This window comes from Poecilia reticulata, chromosome 11, assembly GCF_904066995.2.
Source record: "Poecilia reticulata chromosome 11, P_reticulata-male-v2, whole genome shotgun sequence".
Classification (NCBI taxonomy): Eukaryota; Metazoa; Chordata; class Actinopteri; order Cyprinodontiformes; family Poeciliidae; genus Poecilia; species Poecilia reticulata.
Window position 1 is genome coordinate 11691341 of NC_088840.1, and position 23561 is coordinate 11714901.

Sequence of the window (23561 nt, forward strand, 5' to 3'; positions counted from 1 at the left end):
GTCAACCAGAGACAGTCAAACTGCTTGGAAACCATTAGCAGAGATACTGAGGCTGGCAGAATGGCTGGGGATGGTGATGGAGAATTTGTAAAAAAATAAAATAAATATATAAAGAATAATATATTTCTTATCAAATATGTATTTATGCTTTTATTTCTTGTCAAAAAAAATATACACACACAACATAATAATAAAGATAAATACATAACTAAAATAATAAATATATAAAGAATAATATATTTCTTATCAAAATATGTATTTATGCTTTTATTTCTTATCAAAAATATATGTATACACACACAACATAATAATAAAGATAAATATATAAATAAAAGAATAAATATATATCCGACATGTATAAATAAAATTATATATATATATATATATATATATATATATATATATATATATATATATATATATATATATATATTATATAATAACGTATATATATAACGTAAAAGACTAATCTTTTACGTGTCATCCATAGCCGCGTTAACTTAGTGAAACATATAAATGTAGGTATTAATTTCGTGCTATGATCCACAGCAAATTGATCTGTATTCTCCAAGCTACGCAGACTCGTTGCCATAGCAATTGACAACAATGCCACTTCAGTTTTAGGATTTAATACCAAAAAACATTCAAGAATTTTCACACAGAACAGAACATTTAGTTAGTTGTTGTATGTTTTAGGCTTCATGTTTTATTAATAAATAATTGCTGCGGTAGATTATCTACGGCTTCTACTTTACTGAATTATTTAAACATTAACTGTAGCCCACAAAACGCACATTTAAATTAAAAAAACTAAACAAAAACATCTTATTGCTGTCTTACCTTTACGTGTCAATGAAATCCATGCACCGCTAATTCTGCACAGGAATATCCGTTCATCCAAAGCCAAGTTTATCCTCGGCATGTCTTTTCTACTCAGTTTGAGAATCAAACTGTCTGGAAGTAAAACTTTCACCTCCGGTGTTGGTCTTCCTTTAGTTATTATCTCCTGCTTCAATTAAAAATCCACTTTAGAAAACTGTTTAAGTTTAGAAATGTAGTCTTTCATGTTGACGTCGGAAGAGAGAAGAAAACAAATATATCGCTGTACTTTACTTATTTACTGTGTGGCTAGCTCCATGGCTAGCTCACCGTGTCTTACTCTGCAGTTGTGCAGTCACTATATCTGGGATCATGAGCGCCCCCAGCGGTGAGGCAAGAGAACTGCCTGCCTCACCTCGAGTCTGTTCTCTGCCGTTTCTTATCGCTCCTCCGCACACAAAACACAATACACACGCAGTTAGTGACAAAAACACTTTACATTATTTACATAAGCGAAATTATGGAAAATCAGTCCATATATTAAATGTTTATTAGCCATTTTATTGCCGGCGTACAGACAGTGGCGGAGCTAGACTTTTAAAGTTGGGGGGGCCAAGGGGAGCCAGGACTACCTCTGGGGGGGGCAAAATTTTAAATGTGTGTGTGCACATATATATAATTTAAAAAAATAACCAAACTGAATATTTGGTTAGTTTTTAGGCCCCTCTGTCATTTGACATGTTATAATTAACACCTTTGACTGGCGCACATGAAGACATGATAGACTTTATGCAGAGTTCATCGCAGAGGAAACTAAAATCAATCAAATAAAAGATCCTTTCTGAATATCATCTCATGGACACTGAACTAAATGCATCTTTCTGACCGGGAGCTGACAGCGTGTTGAAGAGTTATGGACACCTTGGTAAGCTCTGCTTTGACAGGTAAATATTTCGGGTCGGACCAGAATTATTTGCCTGATGGTGGCTCAGGCTTCTAATGAGTTTACATTTAATGAGTTTGGAGCACACAGAGAAAACCTAAAGAGAATGTGATCTACTTATTGTAGTTTATGTAGAGGAATAGCAGCTGACTGTTGAGAGAGGAAAGAAATTCAAGTGCAGATCCGGTATGCAGAAACAAGCGCAGTGCGCTGGGCAATAAATGCGCTTAAATGCTCCACCGTTAAACTCCAATTAATCACACATGAGATGACAAACGCCAAATATACAATATATAGTTACACTGCTTACGTTAATGGTGTTTTAAAAACAAAACCAGTAAAAACTTTACCTAGTTAATATGCCAGATTCCCTCCTCAGCCTCGTCTTGATGAGAACAGAGAGCAGTTCGCTGGTTTCTGTCCAGACTGTGATCAGCTGACCACTTGGTGCGCAGACAGTTTCAACTTTACGCACAGAGAACATCGTGGAGCTCATTATTAATCAGACTAAGAACAATATCAGTCAGAGAATCACCTCTGATCAGATCGCTTTAACGGACCAGAGGCTCTAGAGCGTCCAGCAGCTGATCCGCTTCTGCTGGTTTTTCTCCCGCTGAGGGAAGTGATGCGGGATCAGGAAACGATCAGAGTTCTGCCGTCTTCTAATCACATAATTTCGTGAAATGTTACCTGATTTCAAAAACGTTCTCGCAGAGAAATAATAAATGTTTCATTTGATGACTACAAATTGGAAATAAAATGATTTTTTTCTTTGACGGGCAACGAAAAACCTCCAGCGCCACCTCTGCTCCAAACTACGAACATTGTCGGCCCCTCTTCGGTTTTTTCTCTTTTTTGCGGAGGATCAATAAATAACTTATTGGTGTTTTACCATCACCACCAGGTATGAAGTGCTTTAGCCTTTGAGCTGCACCACAGCGCAGCAACTGAAACACCCAGGAGAATATCAGCTTGTTATGAGTATAAAGGAGGCTGGTATCACGCCTGATATAAATCTATTTATTTATGTCATCACATGGACTTATATAAAGTTTTATACATTTTCTTTTGATATATTTATTATTGTTTTTCTTCTTTAGATATTAGGTTGACTTAGAATGATTCCAAATAATGTACAGGAATAATCTGGTGCTGTTACATGTCAATCATCTGGGGGGGCCACTAGGGGGGCCAATCAGTAGGCCACTGCCTACGACGGTTGACCTGCGGTTGAGCTGCAAATGCGGTCGTGCACAAGCTTTAATCCAAGCAAGGCTTTCCATTTCAGATTTTGGAAATCTGTGAATTTTAGTTCCACAAACACGATCAGGATACCTGACATCGCCTGTACAGATACCCCACTGACGGAGAACCATTTTTTTCGAGTCCTGACACAAAAACTTTCTGTCGGTCTGGTAGTCCACAATGTACATTAGCGTGAGTTTGTGAGCCGGTAACCCACGTGATAGCTGTGCAGTGACGTCAAATGGGCATTAGCCAATGAAACGCAGTGTCGGGGGTAGATTTATCCAATCGGTTGAGTTAAAGACGAAACTTGGAAGAAGCCACCCCCCTCTTCACAAACCTCCATTTTCAACAAGACTGAGTTGTATATCGGACTTCTCTACTTTGAAATAAGATATGGTAAGTAAAAAGAAGATAATGTTTCAACGTGAATAGGATTTTATAAATAAATAGAATTTTTTTCAAACATGTTTGATATTTATTTTTATGGTTATTTAAAATGTTTATTACGGTAGCTTGCTCTGACAAAGAGCTTCGGTGTTGCTACAACACGGCTGTTGGGGAAAAAAAGATGAAGGGGAAGGGCACAATTTGTCAAGTAATTAAATTCAGTTGTTTAATATAACCTCAATCATATTTGTTCGTAACTAAACATGTTCAAATGTTTAAAATCGATTTAGTTTTAAAAGAATGATAGTTGACGGTTTGTCCCCTGATATTCGCTGGGTGCAATATGCGCGCGCATCCTCAGCTGGCTTAGGCAACAACACCAGCAGTAATGGCGGAAGAGAGCGAGCAGAGCTATTAAAAAAGTGGGTATATTATGCTTTTTGAAAATAAAATAACTTTTGCAAAGTTACTATAAATTAGTTGTGTCATTTATAATAACTATATGCTCGGCATATTAACATATAGCTTAATTACAAACATGCTCGGACGGTTTCGGAGTTATCCGCTCCCCTGCAGCCGCTGGCTCGTCTCGCCCGCTCTGTCACTTAACAGGTGTTATGCCCAGAAAAGCCCGCCTGCCCAACCTGCGTGAAGCTGACACCCCACCCACGTCAAAAAATCCAGCAAATAGTCTGAATGGTTAGTGCTCCGTTTGTGCAGGTTTGTGCCGTTAAAATTTTCGTTTGTGCAGTTTTGGTTTCTGAGATATTAAACATTATTTTTTAGGTCATCTAGAGTTCACCATCCCCCCATATCGCTCCAAAACAAACCAAAGTGGGCTAGTTCGTTAGTGCTCCGTTTGTGCAGGTTTGTGCAGTTAAAATTTTCGTTTGTGCAGTTTTGGTTTCTGAGATATTAAAAGTTATAATTTTGGCCGATGACGTCACCATCCCCCCATATCGCTCCAAAACAAACCAAAGTGGGCTAGTTCGTTAGTGCTACGTTTGTGCAGGTTTGTGCAGTTAAAATTTTCGTTTGTGCAGTTTTGGTTTCTGAGATATTAAAAGTTATAATTTTGGCCGATGACGTCATCATCCCCCCATATGCTCCAAAACAAACCAAAGTGGGCTAGTTCGTTAGTGCTCTGTTTGTGCAGGTTTGTGCCGTTAAAATTTTCGTTTGTGCAGTTTTGGTTTCTGAGATATTAAACATTATTTTTTAGGTCATCTAGAGTTCACCATCCCCCCATATGCTCCAAAACAAACCAAAGTGGGCTAATTCGTTAGTGCTCTGTTTGTGCAGGTTTGTGCCGTTAAAATTTTCGTTTGTGCAGCTTTCGTCTTTGAGATATTAAAAGTTATAATTTTGGCCGATGACGTCACCATCCCCCCATATGCTCCAAAACAAACCAAAGTGGGCTAGTTCGTTAGTGCTCCGTTTGTGCAGGTTTGTGCAGTTAAAATTTTCGTTTGTGCAGTTTTTGTCTTTAAGATATTAAAAGTTATAATTTTGGCAGATGACGTCACCATCCCCCCATATGCTCCAAAACAAACCAAAGTGGGCTAGTTCGTTAGTGCTCCGTTTGTGCAGGTTTGTGCAGTTAAAATTTTCGTTTGTGCAGCTTTTGTCTTTAAGATATTAAAAGTTATAATTTTGGCAGATGACGTCACCATCCCCCCATATGCTCCAAAACAAACCAAAGTGGGCTAGTTCGTTAGTGCTCTGTTTGTGCAGGTTTGTGCCGTTAAAATTTTCGTTTGTGCAGCTTTCGTCTTTGAGATATTAAAAGTTATAATTTTGGCCGATGACGTCACCATCCCCCCATATCGCTCCAAAACAAACCTAAGTGTGGGCTACTTCTTTTAATTCTTCAGATTCTCAGCTGTTGTACAATGTGTACATTTTGTTTTGAACTTCAATAAAGACTTAGAACAAGAAAAAATGTGTCTCATTTCAAGAAATGTTTTAAGATAGCAATGTTTTTTCACGAACGTAGCGCACAATAATTGAATCCTGCTAATAAAGGACATGCAGCCTGACCCTAACGTAATGTGTATAACCTGTTCAACTGTGCTTTGATTTCGGAGGTGGTCTGAAGAATTATATTCACATTGTTGATGTACTGTCTGCTGATTATGCAGCAAACGTGTAAAAAATTACATGAGCCTATAAAGGCCAATTTGCTAGTTGAGCATTAATTTGATTTTACCTTGTTAAAAAATCAAAATCGGGGTTGAAAAAATTCCAAAAATGACTTATTCAAAACGATTTGAGACCGCTAGAATATTAACGAGAGGTTGAAATTACACTTGCTCTGCAAACAAGATGGGAGGGGGGGGGGGGGCAGGAGGCTCACTACAGTGTGGGTGGAGCCAATCCCAGTTGTGTGAGAACTATGTCAAAGTTCGCAAAACATGTCTCCTTGAAGCCCATACACATTTAATTTAAGAAATTGGATGAAATGAAAGTCGTTGCATTGAAACTATATTTACTAAATATTAAGTACATTACTTGGATGAACTTTGAAATAATGACACATTTCCGTTTTACTCGGCAAAATCTTTGCTCAAGCAACTAGCAAATTAGCCTTTATAGGCTCATGTAATTTTTTTACACGTTTGCTGCATAATCAGCAGACATCAACAATGTGAATATAATTCTTCAGACCACCTCCGAAATCAAAGCACAGTTGAACAGGTTATACACATTACGTTAGGGTCAGGCTGCATGTCATTTATTAGCAGGATTCAATTATTGTGCGCTACGTTCGTGAAAAAACATTGCTATCTTAAAACATTTCTTGAAATGAGACACATTTTTTCTTGTTCTAAGTCTTTATTGAAGTTCAAAACAAAATGTACACATTGTACAACAGCTGAGAATCTGAAGAATTACAAGAAGTAGCCCACACTTAGGTTTGATTTGGAACATGATAGGGTGACGGTGACGTCATCGGCCAAAATTATAACTTTTAATATCTCAAAGACGAAAGCTGCACAAACGAAAATTTTAACGGCACAAACCTGCACAAACAGAGCACTAACGAATTAGCCCACTTTGGTTTGTTTTGGAGCATATGGGGGGATGGTGAACTCTAGATGACCTAAAAAATAATGTTTAATATCTCAGAAACCAAAACTGCACAAACGAAAATTTTAACGGCACAAACCTGCACAAACAGAGCACTAACGAACTAGCCCACTTTGGTTTGTTTTGGAGCATATGGGGGGATGGTGACGTCATCTGCCAAAATTATAACTTTTAATATCTTAAAGACAAAAGCTGCACAAACGAAAATTTTAACTGCACAAACCTGCACAAACGGAGCACTAACGAACTAGCCCACTTTGGTTTGTTTTGGAGCATATGGGGGGATGGTGACGTCATCTGCCAAAATTATAACTTTTAATATCTTAAAGACAAAAACTGCACAAACGAAAATTTTAACTGCACAAACCTGCACAAACGGAGCACTAACGAACTAGCCCACTTTGGTTTGTTTTGGAGCGATATGGGGGGATGGTGACGTCATCGGCCAAAATTATAACTTTTAATATCTCAAAGACGAAAGCTGCACAAACGAAAATTTTAACGGCACAAACCTGCACAAACAGAGCACTAACGAATTAGCCCACTTTGGTTTGTTTTGGAGCATATGGGGGGATGGTGAACTCTAGATGACCTAAAAAATAATGTTTAATATCTCAGAAACCAAAACTGCACAAACGAAAATTTTAACGGCACAAACCTGCACAAACAGAGCACTAACGAACTAGCCCACTTTGGTTTGTTTTGGAGCATATGGGGGGATGATGACGTCATCGGCCAAAATTATAACTTTTAATATCTCAGAAACCAAAACTGCACAAACGAAAATTTTAACTGCACAAACCTGCACAAACGGAGCACTAACGAACTAGCCCACTTTGGTTTGTTTTGGAGCGATATGGGGGGATGGTGAACTCTAGATGACCTAAAAAATAATGTTTAATATCTCAGAAACCAAAACTGCACAAACGAAAATTTTAACGGCACAAACCTGCACAAACGGAGCACTAACCATTCAGACTATTTGCTGGATTTTTTGACGTGGGTGGGGTGTCAGCTTCACGCAGGTGCCTGCCCAAATTTGCATCCCCTGTCGCGGGAGCGCGCATCGCTCTAAGCTCTCGCATATTGACGAGGAAACGGATAAAAATATGACCGAAGAGGAAATTTTAAAGATATTTGTAACATTATCACGTTTCCTAACCATGTAATCCCTAATACGGTGGGTTTTATTTCGCAAATTATTTGAAATAAATACGGCTTTTACACTTTTATTGACACAATGAGTCGAACTTTTTTTCAGTCCGTGTCTGTTGTAAACGTTCTCCGCAAATGGTTTGAAATTCTCTGCTTTGTCTTTTGATATCATAATAGCTCAAAAGCATTGCAACAGAGAACCATTATGTAGAACATTTTATATCATGCTTCACTTCTAGTCTGTTAATGTAGGAGGAAATGCAACTTAATTTATGAGCCTGAAAATATTTGCATCCGTCTTGTTGATATGAAACTTATAGCATTAGCTCAGAGAACAAGTGTCATTACGTAGAAGAGATTAAATCATTTCAGCTCTTTATTTCCCCCAATTAGCACAGGGATGCATGTTTTGGCAATATAGATTTTGAGCCTGCCACAATATGCATTCCTTCTCTATTCTCCTCAAATATTATCCTATCGATATAAAACATATACCAGCAGTTATTGGAACTACTCAGATTATGTAGAAAAAGTTATTTCACTATTAACTCTTGAATTCTTTAAATTAGCACAGGGATGCGTTTTTGGGCAAAATTTCCAGCCTGCCAAAATATGCATCCCTTATCTATTCCCCTCAAATATTATCTTATTGATTTAAAACTTATACCAGCAGTTCTTGGAGCTACTCAGATTATGTAGAAAAAGTTATTTCACTATTAACTCTTGAATTCTTTAAATTAGCACAGGGATGCGTTTTTGGGCAAAATTTCCAGCCTGCCATAATATGCATCCCTTATCTATTCCCCTCAAATATTATCTTATTGATTTAAAACTTATACCAGCAGTTCTTGGAGCTACTCTCATTATGTAGAAATAGTTATTTTACTTTTAACTCTTTATTTCTCAAAGTTAGCACAGGGATGCATTTTTGGGCAATATGGATGGCCTGCCATAATATGCATCCCCTCTCTATTCCCCTCAAATATTATCCAATTGATTTAAAACTTATAACAGCAGTTCTTGGAGCTACTCTCATTATGTAGAAAAAGTTATTTCACTCTTAACTCTTCAATTCTTCAAATTAGCACTGGGATCCATATTGCCCAAAAATGCCTCCCTGTGCTAACTTTGAGAAATAAAGAGTTAAAAGTAAAATAACTATTTCTACATAATGAGAGTAGCTCCAAGAAATGCTGTTATAAGTTTTAAATCAATTGGATAATATTTGAGGGGAATAGAGAGGGGATGCATATTATGGCAGGCCATCCATATTGCCCAAAAATGCATCCCTGTGCTAATTTTAATAATTAGAGAGTTAATAGTGAAATAACTTTTTCTACATAATGAGAGTAGCTCCATGAACTGCTGTTATAAGTTTTAAATCAATAGGATAACATTTGAGGGGAATAGAGAGGGGATGCATATTTTGGCAGGCCATCCATATTGCCCAAAAATGCATCCCTGTGCTAATTTTAATAATTAGAGAGTTAAGAGTGAAATAACTTTTTCTACATAATGAGAGTAGCTCCAAGAACTGCTGTTATAAGTTTTAAATCAATTGGATAATATTTGAGGGGAATAGATATGGGATGCATATTTTGGCAGGCTGGAAATCCATATTGCCCAAAAATGCATCCCTGTGCTAACTTTGAGAAATAAAGAGTTAAAAGTAAAATAACTATTTCTACATAATGAGAGTAGCTCCAAGAACTGCTGGTATAAGTTTTAAATCAATAAGATAATATTTGAGGGGAATAGATAAGGGATGCATATTTTGGCAGGCTGGAAATTTTGCCCAAAAACGCATCCCTGTGCTAATTTAAAGAATTCTAGAGTTAATAGTGAAATAACTTTTTCTACATAATCTGAGTAGCTCCAAGAACTGCTGGTATAAGTTTTAAATCAATAAGATAATATTTGAGGGGAATAGATAAGGGATGCATATTTTGGCAGGCTGGAAATTTTGCCCAAAAACGCATCCCTGTGCTAATTTAAAGAATTCAAGAGTTAATAGTGAAATAACTTTTTCTACATAATCTGAGTAGCTCCAAGAACTGCTGGTATAAGTTTTAAATCAATAAGATAATATTTGAGGGGAATAGATAAGGGATGCATATTTTGGCAGGCTGGAAATTTTGCCCAAAAACGCATCCCTGTGCTAATTTAAAGAATTCAAGAGTTAATAGTGAAATAACTTTTTCTACATAATCTGAGTAGCTCCAAGAACTGCTGGTATAAGTTTTAAATCAATAAGATAATATTTGAGGGGAATAGATAAGGGATGCATATTTTGGCAGGCTGGAAATTTTGCCCAAAAACGCATCCCTGTGCTAATTTAAAGAATTCAAGAGTTAATAGTGAAATAACTTTTTCTACATAATCTGAGTAGTTCCAATAACTGCTGGTATATGTTTTATATCGATAGGATAATATTTGAGGGGAATAGAGAAGGAATGCATATTGTGGCAGGCTCAAAATCTATATTGCCAAAACATGCATCCCTGTGCTAATTGGGGGAAATAAAGAGCTGAAATGATTTAATCTCTTCTACGTAATGACACTTGTTCTCTGAGCTAATGCTATAAGTTTCATATCAACAAGACGGATGCAAATATTTTCAGGCTCATAAATTAAGTTGCATTTCCTCCTACATTAACAGACTAGAAGTGAAGCATGATATAAAATGTTCTACATAATGGGTCTCTGTTGTAATGCTTTTGAGCTATTATGATATCAAAAGACAAAGCAGAGAATTTCAAACCATTTGCGGAGAACGTTTACAACAGACACGGACTGAAAAAAAGTTCGACTCATTGTGTCAATAAAAGTGTAAAAACCGTATTTATTTCAAATAATTTCCGAAATAAAACCCACCGTATTAGGGATTACACGGTTGAGAAACGTGATAATGTTACAAATATCTTTAAAATTTTCTCTTCTGTCATATTTTTATCCGTTTCCTCGTCAATATGCGAGAGTTTAGAGCGATGCGCGCTCCCGCGACAGGGGATGCAAATTTTGGCAGGCGGGCTTTTCTGGGCATAACACCTGGTCATCGCGTGCGGCTCGTTAAGCCGAGAGAGAACGACCGTCTCCCGGCACATTGCTTTCAAACTCCCGCTGGCTTTCCGCAACGAGTTAAAAGCAAAAATAAGACTATCTAATGTTTGCTAATTTTATTATTGTTACTATTAATTACAAATACATTTATTTAAAGTTAGTGCTGAAAGTTATTCAGCACTAACTTAGTGTTTAAGTTAAGTTTTACTTCTAAATTAAATTATATGTGTTATCTTATTTTATTAAGTGCTATATTTATTTTGAGGAACATAAAAATTACTCTGAACATTTGAAATTGCTGGCTAATTACAAGTTATTTGCAGTGGAGACATCTATACGATTGAATTCAGTCATTCTTAAAGTTTGATTTGTGATTTTGTCTTTTCTGATAGATTTTGTAATTTTACATCCAGGATCTTCAGGAGAATTAAGTGAAACCCAAACTCCTTGTTCTCAACGAAGACCTGGCGAAAAACATGAGTTTGCTCCCTCAAGGTATTGAAGCTCAGAAGAAATGTTCTTTAAAATGTTTTCATGCTTTCTAGTTACTGAAACATTTTAAAACTAGCTTATGTTTGATGCAGAAGAAGATGTAGTCCTGCAGCTGCTGCCAGTACTCCTCCCTGCTACACCTTACTCATTTGGGAGAAGTTTCAGACCCATCAACCTGGAGGTTCAGAAGGCTTCATTGATATCCAGCCTGTAAGTCAACATTCATCTCTGAGTCATGCTCAAATTGTTTAAATAAGTGCATCACATTCAGTAGTGAGGTTTTGTGTTAAACTAGAATCAGTCAGAAATTGGTTTTTGAGAATGTACCTTTAAATTCACTAAAGGCCTGTTTTTGTGTCTTCTCTCTCTTGTTCTCAATGAAGATCGTTTCAGAAGAGAAAGGAGCGGCCATCTTCTCAACAACATGGATTTTCTCCCTTAAGGTATTGAATCTCAAGAGATGTTTTCTAAACTGTTTTTAACTTTTTAACACAAGCTTATGTTTGCCAGACAGACAAGATGATGTAGCCCTGGAGCTGCTGCCAGTACTCCGCCCCACTCAACCTTAAGCATTTGGGAGAAGAGTTTCAGACCCATCAACCTGGAGGTTCAGAAGGCTTCATTGATATCCAGCCTGTAAATCAACTGAATCATGCTCAAATTGTTTACTGTTTAAATAAGTGCATCACTAATGGCCTGTTTTTTTTGTCTTCTCTCTCCATCAGGTTGGGACAAACCTGATGGAGAGGTGGAGCATCTACAAAATGCAACAACCCATATGTCCTCATGCAGGGAGACAGGCAAAAATGCTATAGTGTCGTTAAAAATGCTCCTTGTTTAATGGCTGAAAGTTTTACTTGTAGTTTTCTTTAAAACATACTTTTTACAAGAAATGTTTTCTAATGTGTAGTAACAGATACTTCTGGAGTTGTAGCCAAATGAGTTAAAGTGATTAAATATATATATATATATATATATATATATATATATATATATATATATATATATATATATATATATATATATATATATATATATATACTTTTAAAACAACTTATGTTTTGTAACTTTTGTAAGTGAAATTTGCTGGCTCTATATATGCATCACGTGGAAATAAAATAAGCTTTAAATTCATATGGTTTTTAATCCTGTTTTTATATAGTGAAATTTAAAATAAATCTTTATTTTAACCCAACTATAGTGGTACAATAACCATAATGTTGGGTTATGAGTTTCAACCCAATTTTGGGTCAATATGACCCAATGTGCTGGGTCAAACCCTCAACCCAACCCAGTTGAGTTAAAACAACCCAGCATTGGGTCGGTCCATGTATGACCCAGCGCTGGGTTATGAATTGGGTTATTTTTAACCCAGCAGTTTTTACTGTGTTGCTTTAACAAATTGGTCATAAACAAAAAATTTTATTTTTGACAAAAAAAAAATAAAATACAAAGCACCCCTTTAATATCAAAGTAAAAATTTATTTTTGCAAAATAATGAGAAGCAAATGAAAAATAAGTGACCTCCTTCAAAGTAGAAGGGAAAACAACTGTAGAAAATAGAGAAATCAAGACTAAAACCCTACTTGTTTAAAGTTGCTTTTGAAACATAAAACATTCATCAACATTTTGATGTGTAACAAAGACTTGACAACTGTTGACTGTGTTCTCTAACTTTGTGTGTGAGTGTGTGTGCGTGCTCGTGTGTGTGCGTGCGTGTGTGTGTGTGTTTTCATGATGTAAAACATTTTGAACTTCCCTGTTGCTGAAATGTGCTCTGGATTTTGTGAGTACTGAGAGGTCAAGCTTCCTATGGACTACTTTTAATTGATATTGTTCACCAACAAAACAATAAGAAAAAATATAGACTGCACACGGCTGTTAGTAACATTAAAAATGCATTCATAAAGAACAGATTCAAAATTAAAACACCTAAAACAACACATATAAACAATCTTGTAGGTAATCTTGGTGACACTCGTCCTACTGCTTTGTGTGGATAATCATTTACTACATTGTTGTGTGTCACTACCAAATAGGGTCCACAAGAGCAGAAACAATCCTTAAAAAACCCATCAACAATAAAACTGAATTTAATTTTAGTGCGACTCCATTATTCTGTCGCAAATTATCCAGCTGGTACATTCGTCCGTACAGGCAGGCAGTGATCAGGCCTCCGCTCAGGTTGGAGTGTTTCATGGTCACTCTCCCACCTGCAGCTTTCTCCAGCTTATCAGGTTGCTCGATTGCCATGCGGTTCACCAGGACTGAAGGGTACACGTAATCTGTCTGGAAAGTTGCCTCCATCAAGAAGTCCATCTTAGACTCCGCCTCCTCCGCTTTCTGTCCACATGAGCTGGCCTCCAGCCTCGCACAGCGGACCACTGCACATACCTGTAAGGAAGAGAGATAAATGCAGCTGGACTTCAGTGTTAAATCATTTAGCAATTTAACTCAATAAGTGTAACTTATATTCAATGGGTGAATTAAATGCAGCTGCACTTAAGTGAAATAATTCAGTTAGTAGTATAAATCATATTTGGTGGGCTAATTTTACCCAGAGGAATATATTTCTGAAATTTAGATTGGTACCAAGCTGTGAATGAAAAACCAAAATTCAGTTTCACAGCCAATAAGCCACTGGTCATTTTCCAGCAGGACTTTTCATCTGTCTGTGTAACTTTTTCAGGGAACTGAATTTGGGGTTTTCTTTAGCTGAAAGACACTATCATCAAAGATCAGAATTAAATTAAACATGCATATCACTGAGTGCAATCAACCTTTATAACTTTGGAATGATATTCTAAATTTTTTTTGCATGCCTACCTGCAAAACATAACATTGACTTGAGTTGTGAGTTCCTGCAAATGCTCCCAATGCATATAATTCCTTGCTTTTGTCATGTGTTGTCCACTTGTACTGGAGGTGGCAGCAGAATGTACCATCACACACTGTCAGATTGCTCTGTGTCTCATTTATGAGGACAAACCAATATAGGTCACGCCTCATGGTTGCTTTGAAGGTGGGGTAAGAGGAACCAGGAGAAGGAGGATCAGCACAGCCATCTGTGTGGCAGAGATCGGACTCTGCAGCCACAGGTGACAATGATTCAGCCACATCGTTCACCCCAACTGGACCCAAGACTGGGACTGTGGCCACAAGCAGCCGACCCTCCTCTGGGTCTCCCTTCACGGCGTGGTGGAAGGTAGCAGAAAATGGGGTGTAGATACCACTTCCTGTCATAATGAGCTGGTCGTTACGAAGGTTTGAAGACAGAACCGTGACATTAGCTCCCAGACTGAGAGCCCTATGAAATTGGACTGAATCCAACAGTGGGAGAGCGTTCATCCATGCTGTGGGGAAAACCAGCTGACGCACACCCTGGAAGAGAAGCAAAAGGATAAGTAAAGAGAGAGTTGGCTCAGTTCTACACGTCTGTGTGGATTAAGTTTCCTACCATTTTCACCAGGGCTACTGTGGGATCGTGGAATAGGATGTCAAAGCAGATGATGAGACCAAACTTCCCAGCAAAGGGTGTATCAAATGTGACAAGTTCAAGCTTTGGAGGCGTGTCAAAGGATTCTTCGTAAAAGAGGTTATATTTATGGTAACGTGCCACCAGGAGACCATCAGAACTGTGTGAAAGGGAAAAATGACAGGTTTGCATTAACTTCCACAATGCATTTGTGTACTTGATCATTTTTGTATTCAAGGTTTGTCCAGTACTTGAAAGCCACATTGGTGTTAAACTGCCAGCGTCCATCAGGGGGGCATGTGGACGGGGCTGTCTTCAAGGGACAGGGTTGCAGATCAGGCATGTTTGCCACCAGGTAGAGGTTGTTGCGACGGGCCATGCAGCTCAGTCGCTGGAGAACCTAAAAGAAACTCATAAACTTGATACAAATGCCCCTTTGGTCCAAGTAAAGTTATTGGTGTAAATATGTAACCATAAAAGTGTCAAAATAATGAAAGAGTCAGATAAATATCTATCTTTTAACCTCAGTGTTGTTGTGTTTGTCAGGCTCGGTGCAGGGGTTCCAGCTCTCCTCCTGAGGGTCAGGAATGGTTTCCATGTATCCGGAAATGGATGAACGGGTGAAGTTAAAACCGTGAATACCATCTTCTGGAAACACAAGTATCTGGACTCCCTGAGAGAGCAGAGAAAGAAACGACTTGTGAACTAAAGAACATAATACACAATTTATCCTTTAAAAAAAATAGGACCAGTAAAGGAAGTGTATTGCATCAACTTCCTTTATTTCTCCAAAATATTAATGGAATTCAGTCTGAAAGAAAAATATTGGTCTATCGCATAAATCTTAGTAAAATAAATGTAAACGTCTGAACGGAAGGTGATAAAACGTTGAGGTGGTCAAGTGGCACCATTTTATATTAAAAGGTTATAATTAACTCACATCACAAACATGACATCGATAATGCCACTTTTCTCTTCTAGCAGTTGGTTTTATTCAACAGTTAGAATAGTGGACATCACCTTCAGCCTCCCCAGCCCGGCAGCCTACCTGCTGTGCCGCTTTAGCAGCCTGCTGTTCGTAGATATCCAGGTTCTTCTGCATGTGGATCAGGGCTTCGTGACGGGACGCCGGGACGCGAGGGTTCGGGTTCAGGATGACTCTGTGCTCGTACACGGCAGCCACGTACGAGTCCGCAGCGGACTCGGTCTCACCGAGACAAACGACGAGCAGAAAGACAACCAGCATTTTGCCCTGTTACAGAGAAATTAATATTATGAGCTCCTCTGGTTCAAAGGAGCTTTTAACGTCATGCTGCAAATTAGCTTACTTTGTAAGTACCAGGAAACAAGCATGGGGTCGCTGTTTTGTTCAGTTTGTTTATGTTAATGTGTGTATGTAACTATCAAATTAAGCTTATTGAATTGAAAAAAATCCAAAAGGCACGACATTGTTTTGTTAGTGAATCCTAAAGAGATCTTACTTTCTCTTTGGAAGAGTAGAGTTGCACCCAGAAAACAATAACCGGAGTACGGGCGGAGGTCTCGAGGGTTCGGAAGTGAGGAGTTATTTGTGGCTCTATAGTACAAAAAAAAAAAAAAAACCTTCATTAAATATTTGTAAAGGTTTTCTAAATTGTTTGGTTCAGAAATTTACTTACATGTTGCCCGTGCTTTTGTGCTTCATGCAAAAGATTATGAGTACCGATACAGAGTTAAAAATACTTTTGAAAATAAATCAGTTTTATTTAGAACAGAGTAGCTCTTCATTTTAAGGCCCTGACTGTTTTAACAAATCATAAACAGAGCAATACAGGTTGTTTATTCTTCAAATTCTTCATCAACTTACTAAGGTAGGCTAAAGGTGCATTTTCCGCTAGAATTTAGATCTACAACCCGAATGAACTGGCTCGGGTTTTTGTGGCGCAATTACACTTTTTCACAATCATTTTGGTACATTTTTCAAATCATTTTCGACATTTGTTAAACAAGCGCATTCCCCAAAACAAGCACTATTACCTGCAAAGCTCAGTTTCTTTCTTAAAATCATTAGTTCATCTCTCATAATTGTATCTGTGTCAGTGAACAAGTCAGTGCTGCAAAATCAAGTCATTGTTTCATTTTGTTCGGACAAGACAGTCAATTTGATTAGACAGTCAATTTGATTAGACAGTCAATTTGATTAAACAAGTAGACAATTTGACTAGTCATTTTACTAAACAGGGATGTTCTGTTTGCATGTTCCGTTCTGAAGTAGGCTAAAGTTTTAATGATCAAATATGCATTTTTAGTGGTAATTTGTTGACCATGTCATTGTGATGCAGAAAGGAAAAGACAGCTCTATAGAGCACATTCCTAAAGCAGTGCTGTAGGAATTACATTATAATTTTCATCTCTGAGAAAAAATACTTAATGGGCTCAGGGAATGAAGAGTATGAGGCGACCATCAGCATCGTGTTATGGGTTGAAACCTCATAGCTTGATGTTGGAACGATAGAAACTGCTAGATGTCCTCAGATTCTTCTGTTTTGCCTCCTAACTAGAAGGAAGCAAACCTGTTGTGTGTACATAAACACAACTTTTATGTACACACAACTTTGTGGTACAAGATGCAAAGTGCATCTTAATTTGTACTTGGCAAATTAAGATGCATTTTCAACTTATTGAAAGTGCATCATTCAATAAAGATTGAATAAGTAGTTTTGAGAATTCCAATACTGTTCTGAAAACCGGTTGAGGATTTGTTGAGCTAATGCTTCACACATTTACCTATTGGAGAAACTTAGGATTCACGAGCAATTTATAAGTTCAGGACAGTGTTTGAAAAAGTCTGATTAAAAATGTATATAAACATGGTTGGGATATTATGACAACTTGTTGAACCGTTTTGCATGCTAAGACTTACATGATGAAATTATGCTCAAATGTGGAGGTGGAGACGATTCAACAGAGACCAATATGCTGTGATCAGCAGGACAAAAGCGATAGAAAATGTTGAAAAAAAGCAGAAAATTGCACATAATCACTTGCATGATGTGCAAAAGCATTTTCAGCATGTTGAAAGAGATAAGAAAATGCTCTTTTGATGTGCACCAGTGACACAATGATTTGAAGATTGAATAAGTAGTTTTAAGAATTCCCACTCTGTTCTGAGAAATACACCAAAGCAACTGAGGAAAAAATATAATAAGCCTCCACACACAAAGGAAACCAAAAGAGAATGTGCGATCGAGTTGTGTTAGTTTACTTATCTTAGTCTAAACAGAGGAGTGGGTGACTTACCTTGTTGAGGTGCGAATGTGCATTTGAACATTACAGTCCAGTGCTCTGCACAGCTCCACCCCAGCCCCAGGGAGGTGGGCGGGCCCACAGAGTCAATCTTGCCCTCCTAGTACTGGAAGCTGTTTATGTTATTCGGATTTTGTTTTATTTTTATTTTTTTTAACCTCAGGAGGCCAACTTGACAACATAGGGCAGGGGCGGTCCTACCCTGCTTGGTGTCCTGGGCACAACATTCAGAGCATCACATCAAACATTCTACACACAAAAATAGAAAATATAATCTACCTGCCTCAATTTTACTGAACAGAACTTTATGAAAGGTAATTCAAGTAGCTTAAGAATGCTACTAAGCTCATTTGATCTTATTTATGTAAATTAATTTTTTTAATAGAGTGGGTAAGGCTAGCTACCGTAGCTGTAATATAAGTCAGAATTCATCAGGGACAATAATAGCACATTTATTTATTTCATTAATAATCTCAGAGCTACACTTAAAACATTCTACTGACCTGGGAACACATTGATTGGCTGCTGTGTTTAGGCTAAATTAACTACAAATAGCAGCCCATAGTGCCATCTGTTCCCCAAACTTGTTTTTAGCCATTACGATGTTTAATTCGTTGTGAACATGTCATAACATGTTTTTGCCAAGCTGCATTTATGCGCAATCATTCCTGTTTGAATGAGGTGTTTTTGTTTCGGTAATGTGTCACAATATATAAAATGTGCAACCTGGAAAAAACATGCACTTTGTCGAAACTATAATATCCTATTAAAAAATAAGTACCTGACCCCAGCACAGTTAATATTGAAAATGTTTGCCTCCATACAAGGAAGGATATTTGGAACAAATCTTGCAACATTATCTTCTAATGTACGTTCTAGGTAGACTAATGATGTCTACCTTGCCAAATGATGTCAGTGATTTGCACAAACCAGTCAGAGAGTTACTGGATGTTTTTGAATCTTTTTAAAAAATACAATAAATCTATTTTTTGTTTAAAAAAAACAACTGATGAATGAAAAGATTTGTTTTATTTACTTTGTACATCACAAGATGTGAGTTCTGTCATCCATAATCTCAATCAAAATTCAATTTAAGTGTCATTCTGCTATTCCACAGCAGATCACGCGTTATCCAGCTGGTACATTCGTCCGTACAGACAGGCAGTGATCAGGCCTCCGCTCAGGTTGGAGTGTTTCATGGTCACTCTCCCACCTGCAGCTTTCTCCAGCTTATCAGGTTGCTCGATTGCCATGCGGTTCACCAGGACTGAAGGGTACACGTAATCTGTCTGGAAAGTTGCCTCCATCAAGAAGTCCATCTTAGACTCCGCCTCCTCCGCTTTCTGTCCACATGAGCTGGCCTCCAGCCCCGCACAGCGGACCACTGCACATACCTGTAAGGAAGAGAGGTAAATGCAGCTGGACTTCAGTGTTAAATCATTTAGCAATTTAACTCAATAAGTGTAACTTATATTCAATGGGTTAATTTTATGCAGAGTGACATATTTCCAAAGCATAGATTTGTTGATCTTGATTATTTTTTTTTTTCCAACAGCAAAATTAAACACAAAATTTTGATTCACAGCCACTCAGTTTCGGTTACTGAAAACCTCTGTGAAAAGGTGGACAGATTGCTGAATCCAAGTGTATCAATAGAATGTTGAGTGGAAGAAAAAACTATGGTTGAGAAGGTGATCAAATACAACAAGGTTAAGTGTGGCCTTGGGAAGATTATGTTAATAACGGCTCTTCTTGTGTTAGGCCACACCTAAACTCGAGTCAACGTTAAATGAGTCTTACCTGTACTAATAAGAATAAATACTGGATTGTTATTCTGAGGCACAAAGTCCTCAGTTGAAAAGGAAAGTAAATTTAACATTCCATTTGAATATCGATGTCCAAAAGGAACAAAATCTGTGTTGCCTGAGGTCTAATATCAATTTCTACAGTAATCACAATTGTGGAGAGCCGTGCCATCTGAGGGTGTCGATCCACTGCTCTTTATCAAGTCCAAAGTCACTTCTCTCTGGAGATCCTGGTGTAATTTTCCAGCAGGACTTTGCACCTGTCCACACTGCCTAAATTACCAATATCTACTTTAATAATCATGGTACGATTGTATCTGATTACCCAGAAAGCTCCCCTGACCTAAACCTAAAAGCTAACGTGACCTTCTCTAAATCTTTGTCCTCTAACAAGAAACTTTACAACAAAATTTACAATAGACGTTTGATCCACAAATCGAGCAATGACTTTCCTGGTTCTATCTGAATTTGTGTTTAACCAGTTTAATCCATCATGCTATTCACATTGAGACATCGTGAGGCCAACACAGCATCCAAAAACAGATACGAGAGTACCTTGCCAATGCAAGGCTTCAAACTGAATGTTCTCAGATATAAGTGGGTAGTGAGTTGAGAGAGTCACTGAGTGTAATCAACAAGTTGCGACAGAGATACTGGAAGAATCACAGACTGGCAAACAGGTGTATGTCCATTGGCCACATCACACGGATGACCGTTGTGAATACTAGTGCCCTAGTAAACTGGGTGATGAAGGCTACTCAACTCCTGGTACATCACATTGAGAAGAAATTATAGCCACCAGGTTATTGAGAAACATTTTTGTTGTGACATACCCAGTGCAGATGTTGACTTTTTATTCAATAAATTGAGATGAAGAAATCGCCATTCCTTGCTTTTGCTTAAATAACATAATGTTAAAGCATAAAGTTAATAAGATTTCTACTTATTTCACCAAAAGCCTGTCTTTTTGTGAGTAGTGTGTGTCTGTAATGATTCTACGTTTCCATACAAGATTGTGATGATATTCTAACTCCTACCTGCAAGGCATATCGTCCATTAAAGGTGTGCGTTCCTGCAAATGCTCCCAATGCGTACAGTTCTTTCCCTTCGTCATGTGTTGTCCACTTGTACTGAAGGTGGCAGCAGAATTTACCATCACACACTGTGAGATTGCCCTCTGCCTCCTTTATGAGGACAAATTTAAATGGGTCATGCATCATGGTTCCTATGAAGGTGGAGTAAGAGGAACCAGGTGAAGAAGGTGAAGGAGAATCAGCACAGCCATCTGTGTGGCAGTGATCAGTCTCTGCAGCCACAGGTGACAATGATTCAGCCACATCGTTCACCCCAACTGGACCCAAGACTGGAACTGTGGCCACAAGCAGCCGACCCTCCTCTGGGTCTCCCTTCACGGCGTGGTGGAAGGTAGCAGAAAATGGGGTGTAGATACCACTTCCTGTCATAATGAGCTGGTCGTTACGAAGGTTTGAAGACAGAACCGTGACATTGGCTCCCAGACTGAGAGCCCTATGAAATTGGATTGAATCCAAAAGGGGGAGCTCGTTCATCCACGCTGTGGGGAAAACCAGCTGACGCACACCCTGGAAGAGAAGCAAAAAGAGAGGTTAAGAGAGAGTTGGCTCAGTTGGACACGTGGATGAATTTTCCTACCATTTTCACCAGGGCTACTGTGGGATCGTGGAACAGGATGTCAAAGCAGATGATGAGACCAAACTTCCCAGCAAAGGGTGTATCAAATGTGATAAGTTCAAGCTTTGGAGGCGTGTCAAAGGATTCTTCGAAAAAGAGGTTATATTTATGGTAACGTGCCACCAGGAGACCATCAGAACTGTGTGAAAGGGAAAAATGACAGGTTTGCATTAACTTCCACAATGCTTTTGATCATTTTTGCATCCAATGTTTGTCCAGTACTTGAAAGCCACATTGGTGTTAAACTGCCAGCGTCCATCAGGGGGGCATGTGGACGGGGCTGTCTTCAAGGGACAGGGTTGCAGATCAGGCATGTTTGCCACCAGGTAGAGGTTGTTGCGACGGGCCATGCAGCTCAGTCGCTGGAGAACCTAAAAGAAACTCATAAACTTGATAAAAATGCCCCTTTGGTCCAAGTAAAGTTATTGGTGTAAACATGTAACCATAAAAGTGTCAAAATTCTAAAAGACTCATACAAATATCTACATTTTAACCTCAGTGTTGTTGTGTTTGTCAGGCTCGGTGCAGGGGTTCCAGCTCTCCTCCTGAGGGTCAGGAATGGTTTCCATGTATCCGGAAATGGATGAACGGGTGAAGTTAAAACCGTGAATACCATCTTCTGGAAACACAAGTATCTGGACTCCCTGAGAGAGCAGAGAAAGAACATAATGAGTTAATCCTTTTAAAATATAGACCCAGTAAAGGAAGTGTATTGCATCAACTTTCTTTCTTTCACCTAAATATTAATGGAATTCAGTCTGAACACTAATCTTTTCTTTCCTTCGCTACTTCCTTCTTTCTTTCCTTCCTTCCTAAGATGTGAGATAGATATCCAAAGCCTGGGATAATGTTTTAGAATCTAAACCGCTGTTCTGACTATCTGTCATACCCGTAAATCCAGCATAACAGATTCTTGTTATTCCTCTCATGGCTTCATTGAGCAGTTTATACTGAAATTAAATAACACGCTTTTCAGATATTAATTTGCTGATATATATTTTTTAGTTTGATATTCCTCCACTTTATACTTTTTTACTACTTTGCGTTGGTCTCTATCGCATAAATCTCAGTAAAATAAACAGAAATGTCTGAACGGGAGGTGATAAAAAGTTGAGGTGGTCAACAAGAATGTTTTTGTCAATGACTGACAATAACATTGATAGATTTTCTTTCTCTTCTAGCAGTTGGTTTTATTCAACAGCTACAATAGTGGACATCACCTTCAGCCTCCCCAGCCCGGCAGCCTACCTGCTGTGCCGCTTTAGCAGCCTGCTGTTCGTAGATATCCAGGTTCTTCTGCATGTGGATCAGGGCTTCGTGACGGGACACCGGGACGCGAGGGTTCGGGTTCAGGATGACTCTGTGCTCGTACACGGCAGCCACGTACGAGTCCACAGCGGACTCGGTCTCACCGAGACAAACGACGAGCAGAAAGACAACCAGCATTTTCCACGGTTTTAGAGAAATGAACGTCGTGCGCTTCTTCGGGTTCAGAAGTCCAAAGTCAGCGCGGCTGAGTCAACATTGTATTTTGCTTGCCAAAGAGAGCGCGGCTTATTCTGAATGTCAATTACTGTTTTTTAAATTTTTTTTTAAACTAAGGTTAGATTTTGTGCTTTATGTTTTCATTATTATTATTATTATTATTATTATTATTATTATTATTAAGTCACTTTAAAATAAAAGTTATTTAAATTCTCAAACTTGGCAGTAAAATGTTCTTCCAAAAACAAACAAACAAAATTGTCTTCGGTTGAAGTTTAACAAATGTATAAAACAAATTAATGTTTTGGAACAGTTTCAAGCTAACTTTTTTTAGGAACTTTTGTGTTACCTCTTCGGACTGACCAATGCAACTGCAGACGAAGAGGTAACAAAAAAAAGCACAGTAAATTGGCTTTCTAATTAACACAAACAAATGCATTATGTTTATGTAACCTTTCAATGTTGTTTATTAACACAAACCATGTTGTTTATTAATACAAACTAAACAATGACGTACATATAGGAAATTGTTGAAAATGAGTAATTTGATACGTAAAATTTTCTTTTTTTAATTAATTTAAGCATATTTAAGAAAAGTAATCCAAAT

General features: G+C 38.0%; 2 protein-coding genes and 1 long non-coding RNA gene across 8 annotated transcripts; 1 reads left to right on the plus strand and 2 right to left on the minus strand.

Moving 5' to 3' along the window:
* The first annotated feature begins 3283 nt into the window (after window positions 1-3283).
* LOC145553868 (uncharacterized) lies at window positions 3284-12142 on the plus strand. 3 transcript variants are annotated; one of them, XR_014089910.1, is made up of 6 exons: window positions 3284-3406; window positions 11095-11197; window positions 11287-11404; window positions 11578-11637; window positions 11705-11830; window positions 11920-12142. It is a non-coding gene; the product is annotated as an uncharacterized LOC145553868 (long non-coding RNA). The 3 variants fall into 3 exon arrangements; XR_014089912.1 differs by having other exon boundaries at window positions 11705-11801; XR_014089911.1 differs by having other exon boundaries at window positions 11116-11197.
* Window positions 12143-12655: 513 nt separating this feature from the next.
* Window positions 12656-18255, minus strand: LOC145553867 (biotinidase-like). Of its 4 annotated transcripts, none has more exons than XM_081612924.1 (8): window positions 17949-18248; window positions 16151-16245; window positions 15718-15921; window positions 15193-15342; window positions 14921-15069; window positions 14652-14829; window positions 14021-14575; window positions 12656-13588 (listed from the first exon to the last, which is right to left on the minus strand). In XM_081612924.1, exons 1-8 carry the CDS (start codon window positions 17977-17979, stop codon window positions 13223-13225), a joined length of 1728 nt encoding a protein of 575 aa, XP_081469050.1. In that variant the 5' UTR covers window positions 17980-18248; the 3' UTR covers window positions 12656-13222. The 4 variants fall into 4 exon arrangements, with proteins under 4 accessions (XP_081469050.1, XP_081469051.1, XP_081469052.1 ...); XM_081612927.1 differs by lacking the exon at window positions 12656-13588 and adding an exon at window positions 13681-13919 and having other exon boundaries at window positions 17949-18255; XM_081612925.1 differs by lacking the exon at window positions 16151-16245 and having other exon boundaries at window positions 17949-17994.
* Window positions 18256-18964: 709 nt separating this feature from the next.
* Window positions 18965-23078, minus strand: LOC103472253 (biotinidase-like). The gene is made up of 6 exons (XM_008421751.3): window positions 22718-23078; window positions 21964-22113; window positions 21692-21840; window positions 21431-21608; window positions 20797-21360; window positions 18965-19348 (listed from the first exon to the last, which is right to left on the minus strand). Exons 1-6 carry the CDS (start codon window positions 22913-22915, stop codon window positions 19076-19078), a joined length of 1512 nt encoding a protein of 503 aa, XP_008419973.2. The 5' UTR covers window positions 22916-23078; the 3' UTR covers window positions 18965-19075.
* Between the last annotated feature and the right edge of the window lie 483 nt (window positions 23079-23561).

Excerpts from the sequence above, each read along its gene's own strand:
- LOC103472253 (XM_008421751.3), bottom strand. The coding sequence starts at position 22,915 with ATGCTGGTTGTCTTTCTGCTCGTCGTTTGTCTCGGTGAGACCGAGTCC. Across the intron at positions 22,114-22,717 it reads CTGCTAAAGCGGCACAGCAG|GGAGTCCAGATACTTGTGTT; the intron begins GTAGGCTGCCGG and ends CTGCTCTCTCAG. Across the intron at positions 19,349-20,796 it reads ATGGACGATATGCCTTGCAG|GTATGTGCAGTGGTCCGCTG; the intron begins GTAGGAGTTAGA and ends TCTTCCTTACAG.
- LOC145553867 (XM_081612924.1), bottom strand. The coding sequence starts at position 17,979 with ATGTTCAAATGCACATTCGCACCTCAACAAG. Across the intron at positions 14,830-14,920 it reads AACACCAATGTGGCTTTCAA|TTCTGATGGTCTCCTGGTGG; the intron begins GTACTGGACAAA and ends CCTTTCACACAG. Across the intron at positions 14,576-14,651 it reads CAGTAGCCCTGGTGAAAATG|GGTGTGCGTCAGCTGGTTTT; the intron begins GTAGGAAACTTA and ends CTTCTCTTCCAG.